The sequence below is a fragment of the Sphaerodactylus townsendi genome, linkage group LG13, assembly GCF_021028975.2.
Source record: "Sphaerodactylus townsendi isolate TG3544 linkage group LG13, MPM_Stown_v2.3, whole genome shotgun sequence".
Classification (NCBI taxonomy): Eukaryota; Metazoa; Chordata; class Lepidosauria; order Squamata; family Sphaerodactylidae; genus Sphaerodactylus; species Sphaerodactylus townsendi.
The window spans coordinates 39,084,949-39,098,254 of record NC_059437.1 but is presented as its reverse complement, the minus strand read 5'-3'; the positions used below and the strand labels follow the sequence as shown (position 1 = coordinate 39,098,254).

General features: G+C 45.2%; 1 protein-coding gene and 1 long non-coding RNA gene across 6 annotated transcripts in view; both read right to left on the bottom strand.

Annotated features, from left to right (window-relative positions):
• Positions 1–1,245: 1,245 nt before the first annotated feature.
• Positions 1,246–6,617, bottom strand: LOC125442639. The gene is made up of 2 exons (XR_007246023.1): positions 1,735–6,617; positions 1,246–1,598 (listed from the first exon to the last, which is right to left on the bottom strand). It is a non-coding gene; the product is annotated as an uncharacterized LOC125442639 (long non-coding RNA).
• A 1,284-nt stretch (positions 6,618–7,901) lies between these two features.
• BICDL1 (BICD family like cargo adaptor 1) overlaps positions 7,902–13,306 on the bottom strand; it is a 69,232-nt gene continuing 63,827 nt past the window's right edge. For 3 of the 5 annotated variants that reach the window (XM_048514892.1, XM_048514894.1, XM_048514893.1), the window contains one exon: positions 7,902–8,610. In XM_048514892.1, coding sequence (XP_048370849.1) covers positions 8,410–8,610 — 201 coding nt within the window. In that variant the 3' untranslated portion in view covers positions 7,902–8,409. The remainder of the gene's footprint in view (positions 8,611–13,306) is intronic. The other 2 variants (XM_048514895.1, XR_007246065.1) reach the window with 2 other exon arrangements.

The following is a 13,306-nucleotide window of genomic DNA, read 5'->3' as shown; positions in this document are numbered from 1 at the left end:
TAGTGAAGCTTTGGGTGCGTGCTGGGGTGCCATGGAATGTTCAGCATGGTGCAGTGGTTAAGAGCAAGTGCACTGTAATCTGGAGAACTGGGGTTGATTCCCCAATCTGCCACTTGAGCTGTGGAGGCTTGTCTGGGTAACTAGATTAGCTTGTGCACTCCAACACCTTGGCTAGTCACCGTTCTTTGGAGCTCACTCAGCCCCACCAACCTCACAGGGTGTTTGCTTTTTTTGGGGGGGGGGGGGGAGAAGGGAAAGAAGTTTGTAAGCCCCTTTGAGTCTCCTTACAGGAGAGAAAGGGGGGATATAAATCCAACTCTTCCTCAGTAGTTCTAGCTTAAACCTTCTCCCACAGAGGACACCCTAGAATTTAGCTATGGTGATTAAAAACGTTATATAGGAATGCTGGGCAGCCAGGGGGTGGTCAGTGGAGAGAGTGTCTCATTTTGCATCCTTGTCATCTAACCATCTTGCTGCAGGTCTAAATTCTTTGTATTTCAGAGTTGTCTTTGCTGGATTAACTCACCCTGGCATAGTCATAGCCAGACAAAAATAACTCACCGGGGGAGCTCTGGTTGAAATAGAGAAGTGGACTGGTAGACTCACCCTTGCCTCTGCCTTCTCAGACACAGCTACATTTGCCACTTGGCAGGGGGGGAAAATTAGTGGCCTATCCCTGAACATCGACTGCCATGAAGTTTACTGAAACATAACTACTTTTCTCCGCTGAAATGTGTGTCTGAGAAATGGTGGCAACGTTGATGACAAATGGGTCGACAAATTAATATACGGGGCTTGATGGCCTTTGCCCAAGTTCTCAGTTCACTTGTGAAAATTCTGCTTTTGCAAGCAATGCATCTGCTTTCCCAGTGAACTTCAGTCAAGCTGTGTGTAATTCACTTAGTAAGTCCCTCTGAGAAAGGCTACAAATAACATGAATGAATAAACTTGGTGGGTAGTCTAGAAAATGGTCAGCCTGAGACCAGTCCCCTTCTTGTTTTGTTTTAAAGCATGGGTGTCAAACTTGCGGCCCTCCAGATGTTATGGACTACAGTTCCCATCATCCCCTGCCAGCACTGTGCAGAGCATGCTTGCAGAGATCTATCTGAACAAAACTAAACCACTGTCCTGCGGGACATATAATATATAAGCACCTAGTGTAACGAGAGGCCATGGAGACTGTACCAGTTGGTCAGGCTGTGTGTGTTTACCATCCCAGTGAGCAATTCACAAAGACAAAACCAATAGAAAGGACTTTTTTTTTTATTTGGATGAGAACTATTTACAAAAGAAGCCGTAGAGCAGTGTTTTCTACTAAAATATGCCTTTATAGAATCTTATAAAAACCATATATTTATTTACATTGCTGCTACGTACAAAAATTACTGCACTGTGTGGTATGTACATACCTACATAGATACATTCTGTCTGTTCATTCCTGCTGTGTGCTTTATTTTTTTTTTAACACCTAGTCCCCAAGGGACCTGTGGACACAGCTCCCAGGCACATCTCCCTCTTCGGTAAAAGCACAGGTGGGACTCATGGCAGACTGATGTTCCTTGGAGGTGCAAGCTGTGCCTAGAACAGTGGTGGCAAACCTGTGGCACTCCAGATGTTCATAGACTACAATTCCCATCAGCCCCTACCAGCATGGCCAATTGGCCATGGGGCTGGTGGGAATTGTAGTCCATGAACATCTGGACTGCCACAGGTTCGCCACCACTGGCCTAGAACCTGCCATCTTGTGGGAAAAGTAGCTCCTTTTTCATCCTCACCATGCCTTTGTTCTAAGATTCATACAGCAAATAAGACATAAAGTAATTCCTCGATTGTACCACTGCAGGGATCATTTGATTGAATCGAAAGTTGGAGGGGTAGAAGAAGACTGCTAGCCTAGCTTTCTCTCCGCAATGCTAGTTTTACATGTGCGGGGTTATTTTTCCCACAGAGCAGGGCTCAGGCAATTCTTCCACCTGCATTCTAGGCTGGAGCAACCCTCCCACCCCCGCAACTATCGCTGTTGTTAAATTTATCTATCCCAACCATTACTTCTCTTTTTTTGACCTTGTATGCAATGGAAGATGAGTAGATGCTGGCTACACATTCCAGTTGCCATGTGTGGCAGCCCATCTTTGCCTGATGAAAATGCTAGACTCCTGCCCAGAGAGGCAGAGACAACTGGACGGGATCACATGTGAACACAGGGAAGCAGGAAATGCTGGCTGCTGCTGCTGCCCCAGCAGAATGGTTACTTCCCCCGCCCTCCCCCCTTGGAGGGAGAAATAGTTGCTAAATACAGAGACAAGAATGGCTCAACAGTGGAGGGGGAAAAATCTTGACCCCTTCTTTGGCTCCAGCCTTCTCAGCTTGCTTCAAAGTTGTCAGTAAGCAAATTTTGGCAACACGGGGCTTCTGTTTTGGTGGGCAACGTAATCTGTAGCCAGCATCTAATAACGATGATGCATGAAGGGGAAAAGAGGACATCATTGTCTAGCTCTAAGTGCAATAACAGACGTTTCAGAAATTTGATAAGACTGTGCAATTGTTTTTAAGACAACCCCGTTAGATGATGTCTCCTGACCTCCCAATAGCCTGTCGACCCCTCCCCAGAATGCCTGAGAAGGGAGGCCCATGCCATTTGCTCAGCTGGCACTCCTCACACAAATTCATCATATGGACTAAGACGCAAGACCCACCCCGGCTCTGGTTCAGTAATATCACAGTGCAGTGCATGAGTGGGGATCGCTAAAATCCAGCATGGAGTGGCTGTGCAGATATGGCAGGTAAACTAGAAGTGTCGGCGAGCGAGAGGGCACTGGCTCACTCAGCAGAGGCCAATTTCTCCTTGTTATTGCTTTTCTTCTTTTTCTTCCCGTAAAGCTGTAGATGATGGTGGCCTTTTTTTACCAGGCTGCTAAAAAACATGGGATGATCTATTAGCAGTAAATCTTCACCCACCACCACAGTACCCTACATATGTTCACTCAAAAGTAAGACCCAGAGTTCAAGAGGACTTAGTCCCAAGCAAGCATGCATAGGGTTATAGGTTTGTTGCATAGGAGCACTCATTCACTGTCTTAATCAACTGAATTCTTCAAATACTGGCAAGATGTTTCTTGTTCTTGCTATATCTTCCTCAAGCTCTTCTCATCTTGGAATACACCCACCAATGAAGAACAGAAACCAGGAAGAGCCCAAAAGGTAAAAGTTATTTTAAAACACTGGAAGCAGCTCCTGACACATTTTTGAAATCTTCATGAGAATCTATGAGATTTGGTAAATCTTAGAAAAAAGTCTCAGAACAATCAAACACGCATTTTTAGCAAAACAAAGTTAATGTTTAGTGTAATCTGAATTTAGCATAATTTTTAAATGGCCCTGCAGAGATCACAATTACTACTACGGAAAAATCTTACACCTGGAATTCTTAGAACAGTAGCAAGAGATGACATTGTAAACCATTTCACTGGTATTGCTCTTATGATTGAATAGCAATCACTTTAGTCCCAGTTAAAATAAACAACAAGATGAAGGAACAAATAGAACCCACGCAAAAATTTACTAGAAGACAATACACCACTCAGAATGCAGACTTTCTGTATCAGCGATCGCAATATCTGTAGTCACATTTCTAAAATCATGTTAATTCAGATTACACTGGGAGTGTTTTTCAAAATATTTTTGTGCAATGTTTCATTATTTTGAGGCTTTATTTAAGACTTACTAAAAATTATATATATATTGTTATAGATTCCCCTGAATTTGATTCAAAATATTTAAGCAACTTGCCAAAAAGTTTTATTATTTTCCTTTTGGAAAAATTGGGCTTTTCCTGGGTACTGTTTTATATCTTGGTCTAGCAGCTGAATGTACAGTAGGTTTGATGTAAACTGTCATGTCCAGACTACAATTGCCAGCTCTAGACTGGGAAACTCCTGCAGATTTGGGGATGGAACCTGGGGACAGTGGGGTTTGGAGAGGGGAGAGACCCCACAGGCCTATAATGCTATAGACTCCGCCTTCCAAAGCAGCCATTTTCTCTCAAGGGAACTGATTGTTGTAGCCTGGAGACCAGTTTTAACCCCGGGAGAGCTCCAGGCCCCACCTAGAGTTTCACAACCCTGGTTCGGCCACTCAAGCAGACAGCTGAATTTAGCATACAGCCTTGCTTCCTACATTGAGCATTATAATACTATGAAAGGATTTTTTTCAACGGCCATATGCTCCTGTCTGAAAGGGCAACAAAGTGTGAGGTAGGTGCTGAGCCCAAAATGGGTGGCCACCTTCTACATTTAAAGAATTGCACAACCCTTCAGCCTGGATTGAAAAAAACCAAACAGACAGCAGCAAGTTAGAAAATTATATTGTTACTCAGGATTTTTCCTTCTTTACCCTCATTGTCATTCTTACTGTACCCTCCTGAAGTCTGGTCAACTGTGCCTTTTCTACAGCAAATAGATGCTTAAAGTGCATATGTCATGTTTACAATATTAACTTCATCACAGGGATTGCCTTGATCTTGTCAAGGCCCTATTTGCCCTCCAAGCACATTTGCCCTCCTCTTTGTTTTGTGTGGTTTTATGTTTCTGTCTATGCTCCTAATTGAGCCGCCTACTCTGGTTTCCTATTAGGGACTCCTGACTCTGAACAGTTAAGTGCACCCAGTTCTTATTGCTACCCCTTGAAAGACCTTTCCATACTCACAGGCTGGGTTACCCCTCTAGGTCAGTGATGGCGAACCTACGGCACTCCAGATGTTCATGGACAACAATTCCCATCAGCCCCTGCCAGCATGGCCAATTGGCTGATGGGAATTGTAGTCCATGAACATCTGGAGTGCCATAGGTTCGCCACCATGGCTCTAGGGTCAGAGGATCCCATGCATCTTTGAGCACTACTGTAGGGATACGCTCACAAGGATACAGGTAAGTGTGCCATTGGTATTCTTTTCCTTGCTAGTGAGGAATAAATTGAAGACATTTTTCCCTTTGTAGCAGAAGAAAATGAGGTAAGGAGCAGCTCTGTCTAGAGCCACTATCTCCTAGGGTTGCTAACCTCCCAGTGGTGGCTGGAGAGCTGAGATTTCAACTGATCTCCGGATGACATCGATCCGTTCCTCTAGAGAGAATGGCTGCTTTCGAAGGCAGACTTTATGGCATTAAACCCCATTGAAGTCCCTCCCCTGCCTAATCTACCCTCAAAGCCCCAGGTATATCCTAACCTGGAGTTGGCACCCCTACCGACTCCTGAGTAGGAGATTCCTGGAAATTTGGGGGTGAAGCATGAGGAAGACAGAGTTTAGGGAGAGGAGATGTCTTAGCACAGGTTTGGCCAACCTATGGCACCCCAGATGTTCATGGACTACAATTCCCATGATGGGAATTGTAGTCCATGAACATCTGGGGTGCCATATTGGCCACCCCGTCTTGACAGGTTGTAATATCAGGAGATCTCCAGGCCACATCTGGAGGGCGGCAACCCTAGCTATGTCTGAAAACAGTGAGTCGTGTGTGTGTGTGTGTGTGTGTGCCAGTATGTACACGTGCATATGCCTGCGTGTGCGGAATGCAGAAACAGAAACCCAGGTTACAAGGCGTCATTTTCATATATTGCAGAGCATACCTTTTGCTACTGATTTCCATTTGTTAAATAAAGCCTGTTGATCAGTTTGTAGCTGTGCCTAATTAATTATTTTTCTCCCCTTTCTGTGCCTCTGTGTTTCACTAGAAATAGGGCCAGCAAAGAGAAAGAGGCCCAGGCTAGTGGGGCTGCTGCTTCAGAAACACTGACAGGCGTCACATAAGGAAGGAGGAGATATGTGGAATTGGCTAAAATAGACATGGGGAGAGCCTGTGACTGGACCCCAGAGGATGTGATAAAGCAGACTAGGCCCTTGGCACTTGGTAACAGGAAGAATTAGAATACAGGGATCTCCTCCATCAAAAACACCAAGCTCTCCAGCAACTTTCCCATCCAGCATCCCTGTGGGTTACCCAAAAGTAGCAAGATAAAGGCTATACCTATGGGGTTCAAAACCAGGAGGCCAGTAGACTGGTTCCACCTAAATGCGCCCTGCCAAACCCAGCAATGGAATGCATTCGATTGGATGGCATGGCAGGCAGGGGTTACTGCAGGACTGTCTAAGGACTGCTCAACCTACGTTACCAGATTCCTGCTTTGACTGCCTGAAGAGGTGGCTGCACCTAGCAGGCGGAAAGTCGGGGTATCCATAAATGGCTTGTTATCACTGAGCTAATAAACCTCTGTTTGAGCCAAACCACTTCAGATGGCAGGTATGGTCTCAGCTGACAATGCTCCCCCATACAACACCTCCCCGCCCCCTGCACATTTCTCATAGAATCCAGCACCAAGGGGAAGGGTTCTATCTTACCCTTCTCTCCGATACACGTTTTATTTGCTTTGACGTACAGGGGATTTCTTTCTATAAAGCGTAGTGTAGCCAGGTCTCCCCGGCCACTGGTGGAAGATGTGGGGTTGGGTTCAGAGGTGGGATCCAACCAGTTCTCACCACTTCTCTAGAAGTGGTTACTAATTTTTTCTGAGTGCCAAGAAGGGGTTACTAAAGCAACCTCCCTGCCCGATAGGGACTGGAGGTGTGTGTGTGTGGCGGCGCCACTGTTTGAATCCCACCACCATCAGAACCTGTTATTAAAATTTTTGGATCCCACCACTGGTTGGGTTGCCAGATCCAGGTTGAGAAACTCCTGCAGATTTGGGGATGGAGGGTGGGGAGGACAAGGACCTCTGTGGAGCAAAGCAGAGATTTTCTCCAGGAACTGATTTTTGTAGTCTGGAGATGAACTGTAATTCTTGGGGATCCTCATGTCCCACTGGGAGGCCAGGATCCCTAATGCAGAGGCATTCAGTCAAATAAGCCCTTACTGGTTGTTAAACCCAGTTGAAAGGTTCCCATTAAAAAAGTCTTGTCCTGGAATTACCACAATCCCTTCTCCACCTTCTGCTTGGAAGACCAGCATTATCTCCTAACTATCAAAGACATTTTTGAAGACACGTTCTTTCTGAGGGGGGAGGGGCAGGCTGCATCCAGGCAGCGGCTGCATAACTCCACAAGAAAATGCCACACTGTCTTCACTTCTGTCCTGCAATCGGCAATCTCCCTTTCCCCCAAACCCAAGATCACAATAGGAGAAGGCGAATGAAGGATCAGAAGTGAGCAAACCGTGTGCTTTTGCTTAAGGGCAATCTTGTGCTGTGGGCGAGGGGCACTGAGGCGCCCAAAGATTCACGACTTCTTGAACCAACCCCTCAAAAGGTAGGCTATCGATGTTTTACGGACTGCTTCTGACTTCCCTGTTTGGGGGTTGCAGCAATTGCCTAAGTCTATGGGAATTTTGCTTCTGACTTCAGACAGCTTTCCAATTTCAGCTGTTTAGGGGTGTACAGATTTCCCTAAAGCCATGCTAGCCAAGAAAGAGAAGAAAAACACTATCAGGGTAATTAATGGGTTCACTTTGAAGTGTATGCTCATGCCGAGCCCACCCTCCCCCCATGAGATTCTACTTCCTGTAAAATATGCAAGTGAATCCAAGACACTCCCAAGAACTCTGGGGCTTTGCATCTTGGTACTAGTTGCACATATAAATCTACTTCTCACGTGCCCAATTGAAGTTCCCATGACTTTCTGCAAAGTCTCGTCATGGATCTCTGCACTGTGGGATAAGGACAGACAAACAGATGATGCCGCTGAAGGCAATGGGCGCTCACTTGGTAAGAAGTCAGGCCTCTTTCGATCAGCACCACCTTTATAGCCACATTCTCCTTCCTTCCTTCCTTCCTTCCTTCCTTCCTTCCTTCCTTCCTTCCTTCCTTCCTTCCTTCCTTCCTTCCTTCCTTCCTTCCTTCCTTCCTTCCTTCCTTCCTTCCTTCCTTCCTTCCTTCCTTCCTTCCTTCCTTCCTTCCTTCCTTCCTTCCTTCCTTCCTTCCTTCCTTCCTTCCTTCCTAACTCCCACCCAGAGCCAGCTCCTTTAAAGTGCTCCCTCTGGCAAAAGAGAAATGACTTTAAGACACCTGGAATACTCACAGCAGAAACAGAGTGGACCTAACAATAGACCCTGAAGGTTTTGTGTTTTCTTTTTCATGTTGCTTAAGGTATAGGAAAAAAATCCTTTCAATTGCTATCACATTGGAGATCTGCAATTTTACTATGACATATGTAAACACTTGAGTTCAGACCACGGCGGGTTGCAAATAGTGCAGAGTTCAAGGGTTAACTCCTTTGCCCTTTGGCGGTTTTCTTCTTTGATCAGAATTTGGGACCATCCATCACCAGCTGGGCTCACTTACCAACCCCAGCTTCCTTCACCTCAACTCCCACCCCAAAAAGTTGGGGGGGGGGAGGATAACTGGAAACTGCTCACTCCGTTCCGACTAATTTTTCTTGAAGAAAGAAAAGAGGCGATTCCCTTCTGCTCCGACGGGCTCGGCCCCTTGCTGCTCGGGCCTCAGCAAGGGAGAGGGTCTGCTGCGCCGCTTGGCTCCTGGACCGTGGGAGAAGGAGTAAGTGGGCTGGCTCCATTCCTTTGGATGTTTGTCCATCAGCTGCTGGTCAATGACCCTGTGCATATCATCCTGTGGCAGGAAAAAGGAGAGCCATTAAAAGGAGGACAGAGAGGGAGTGCTTTCGTTGTGAAGAGAAGGTCAACTGCAGGGATGCAGTGAAAAGTACAGTCTGGGAGAGCGAGATAAAAAGGTATAGCGATGCAGGCCGCATTTTTTGCCTGCCGCAAACTGCAGGGCTTATCGTCATATTGAAATTGTAAAGTTTTATCAGGCCTGACCTGGTCAGATCTCAAGCTAAGCAAGGTGGATTCTGGTTAGTATTTGGATGGAAATACGAGGGTCATGATGCAGAGGCAGGCAATGGGAAAAAAACTTCCAGATGTTTCTTGCCTTGAAAACCATGCAGGGTCACCATAAATCAGCTGTGACTTATTGGTACAAAGAAAAGAATGTTTATCCTTACAGCAATCCTGCGAGACGAGGCAGGTGTGACTGTCACTCAGCAAGCTTCCATGGCAGACAGGGTGTCTGCACCTAGGTCTTCCAGACAGGGACAGAGTGAGAGGGAAGTGCGCCTGGTGCGCACTGCGTGCCCCTCCAAGCTGCTGGAATGCCCTGCCCCCCGGAACGCCTACACAGGGACACCCAGCCGGTGTGTCGCGCACCCCTGCCCCCTTGGCGCTGTGCCTCTGCTTCCAGATGATACTGTAACCACTACACCACACTGGTAATTGAACAGAAGTTCCACAGACAGAAGCAGTATACGTCTGGATGCCAGGTTCTAAGAGACAAATAGGAGAGCAGTTGCCTTCAGGCCCTGCTTGTGGGCTTTGTGGAAACAGCCATCTAGAAACAGAATGCTAAATCAGAAACTGGCCTGCTTTAGCCCGTTCCATCAGGGGTGTCTTTATTGATTTAGATATTTTTACCTTCAGTTTTCCTCTGGCTGAAGGAGGCTTACAGTAACAACTAAAACATTACAAGAAGTCAAAACCAAAACAAAATAACAAGCCCCATATATAGCACCCTCTCCCTCCCTAAAAGATGCCTGCTGTTCACAGCCCATCAAAAGCCTTATCCAACAAACAGGACTTGCAGCATCTTCTAAAGAGCTCCAATGAGGGGGCATCCCTTACCTCTTTGGGGAGTCTATTCCACGGAGTGGGAGACTCAATGGAAAAGGCTCTGGCTGATGCCAGCCGCATCACTCCATTTGTGGGAACAGTCAAAACGTGACAATCTAAAGACAATAGCTAGGGTTGCCAACTTGGAATTAGCTTCCCATTTTATTGTCTGTGGTGATTTTAATGCAAGAATTGGTCCTGGTTTTGATCCAGAGAGGGCAGTTGATGATCCAACTCCGGAAGAGACAGTTACATGTGATATGATCATTAATAAGCCCAGTGTGAAATTTTTAGATTTTCTTTATGCTTTTAGTTTATTTATGTGACTTGGATCAAGATTGGACAGTTCTGGGGATACTTTTACTTATTTTTTTACTTTGCAACATGCCAGCACTCTAGACTACACTGTGATCTTTGCAGATTTCATTTCCAGAGTGATTTCCTTTGAGGTTTTGTGACCATAATCCTCTGTGTTCACCACTTAAGCAAGATGGCGATTTTTTTGTTTGTTTCTCCTACTTTACAGCTGAAGGAAACTGCCCTTAATGGTCACAAGAAACCAAAATGGTCAAGTCTTCTTTAAAAGCAAACCACACAAACTCTACCTAGCGAGGAAATAAGGAAGGCTGTTATGACATCATGCAACTAGGTTCAGATGCCATGGGGTTTTATGACAGTCAACAGTCTGAAACCCTTGTTTAACGCCCAAAAAGTGTACGAATCCCAGCTCTCTGTCAGAGGACTCATGGTTTGACAGAGAAAGTAAGCAGGAAAAAAGCAAGCTACTCGGGTTTATAAGATCACCTAGGAAAAATAAGTCTGATTCACGGACATCCCAATTAGGAAGGGCAAAAGCACAATATAAAGAACTGTTAAAGGGGAGAAAGAAAGACTATGCGATCCGTTTCTCGAACAATTTATAGAGCACAGCCGAAAGGAAAGATGTAATTCAGTTCTGGCATCAGATTAACTTGGGCTTTAAGAGGTTCTGCGTATCAGGCGGCTTTCCCAATCCAGTGTACAACATGGTCTTAACTATTGTTCCAAGGTTTTTGTAATTCCAGGAGACCTCCAGCCCCACCTGGAGGAAACACACCTTTGAAGGTGGACTCCATGGCATTATATTCCCCAAACCACACCCTCCTCAGGCTCCGCCCCCAAAATTCCAGTTATTTCCCAATCCTGAGCTGGCAACCCACGTGGAGGCTGGTGACACGGAAACAGCATTAGAGAGGCAGGGGAAAAAATAAAAGCAAGACACCAGTAGGAGGGAGTAAATTGGTTGGAAAGGGGCAAGGAGATCATTTACATAAATCTATAAAGATCGTCCTCTGTGCAAGCACCGGGTCATTACTGACCCATGGGGTGACATCGTATCATGACATTTACTAGGGAAACTTAAATCTATAGGGGAGGGGAAAACCCTGAAAATTAAGTGCCCACTAATAACATAGGGATGAAGGATGGAGCAGCTCTTATGCATAAATATGGGAAATTAAGATCCTGTGCATAAGAGCCAATACCATATTTATAGTTTAAATAAGTAAACCCTACAGTCTGTGTTTATGTGTGGGAGGGTGAGGCTCTACAAGATTAATTTTCACTACTAGTTCCCGATTTACACTGTTAAGATGGAAAGCTCAACAGCAACAGAAATAAAGGGTAGTTGTGCTTTGCCAGAGAATATTTAAAGAGCAAAACCGAGAAGTAACAGAGAAACCTACAGAGTAATCCAAAGTAAATATCTGTGAAAATACTGTGAGAAATGCTATTGGAAAGAATGGGAGGAGTTATCTCTTCTGTAACATTTTTAACCCTGACTGAATGTATTGACTTCATTTATACTCAGCCTTTCTCTCAAACGGATACCTAAAGCAGCTTACATTGTTCTCTTCCAATCTATTTTATCCTCACAGCACCCTGTGAGGTACGTTAAGCTCTGAGTTTGTGGTTGGCCCAAGGTCACCCAGCAAGCTTCCAAAAAATGATAAAAGCAGGTTAATAATCTGTTTTTCAATTTAAGAAAAAGCTGCAATAAAGCAGGTGACAAAAAAAACCCCGAGCAAGCACTCACATAACTTCTGAAAAAGAGAGAATGATGAGAACAGTCGATTGTTAAAACAAATCCCTACAAGACCCTTATTTTTATGTACAAAATAAGGCAGAGATAGAAGTGGATGAGGTCTCAAAAGATTACATTGACACAGTGGGACAGATTGGAAGGCTGGGGCAACTCAGTAGTTAACCAGGGTAAGGGGACTAGTATAAGGCCATTGGATCATCCATTCCCTAAGTCTTATCCACTCTTGCAAGAATTCACACCCCCTCATCACGGTGACATGAGATCACCTCTTAACCATGGTTAACATGAATCCAGCTTCTGAAAACACAAAAGAGATCGGTGTTCAATGGAACTGTATAAATAGGCTGTTATCTGAGACAGCAGAGGTGGGGAAATCTCCACGGACAGGATTGACCCGCTCTCCAAAGCTGTCTCCAAACGTATCCCTTTAATTAGAACATACACACCTCACTTTTAATTAACAATTTCAAAGTAGTTTTTAAATATGCAATCAAAGACCAACTAAAATTAACAAGAAAAAAATTACACCAGGTCAACTCCATCCAACAGATATCAAGCCTTCGGGAAAGGACAACAAAACACCCCGAACCCACACCCAGGTTCCTAAACAGCCAGATCTTCAATGGCTGCCACAAAACAAGCAGTAAGAAAAGACAAGTGGATTTACTCCCAGAAGACATTCATTAATTGCAGAGCTAGGCTGTCACACGTCCTTGCTCATCACCACTCAAAAGTGGAATGAGACTTTCCAGCCTTCTACCTCCCACTGCAGCCTAAAACGCCCCCCCCCCCATGCTGCTGTTGGGGGACAGTGGAATCCCAGGAAGTTTAAGGTCTCCCATGGGACGGCAGAATGGGTAAAAGCTACCTTCCCTTCTGTTCATGGAAATTTGTAACTCAGTGTCCGTCTTATATGGGGAAAAGTAATCCAGACAAGCAAGCGGTTGTCCATTCACTGCAGTACAGTGCAGAAGAGGAGGGGCAAGTCTATCTGCGCAACAGTGGGTAGGTAGCCCAGGGAACAAAACGTGTCTCTGCATTCAGAGAGCTCCGAGAGATATTGCACATGTGAAATGCTCATCACATATTCATCCCGTCCTTCCTCTGTACAGAAACTCTGGCCTGCATCGATAGTTCTCCCCTCCTCTGATTTATCCTCACAACAACCCTGCAAGGTATGGTAAGTTAACAGTATGTAAGTTACTCAGTGAGGTTACTCAGTGAGGTGTGGTTTGTAGCTATGTGGCAACTGGAACAAGATTTATCAGGCCTAGTTTTAAAAAAAAATCTCACTGGCTCTCTGTGAGGATGCAGCAGGCTTTCATAACAATGGAAGTTCCAGAAACATTATTTATACATTTCAGTATGTACAGATCAAACTGAGATGAGCCTGGTGAAACAGGCCTAGGTGTTTGGCATGAATTTGGCATGAGGAATAAGTTTCAATGAAAGAGGACTCCCAATGTAAAAACAGTGAATATTAACTAGACAGTTGGTGAAGCCAATGGAGAAAAAACCAAGGATTTTCAAGCTCATATGTGCATTCTCTCGGCAAGGG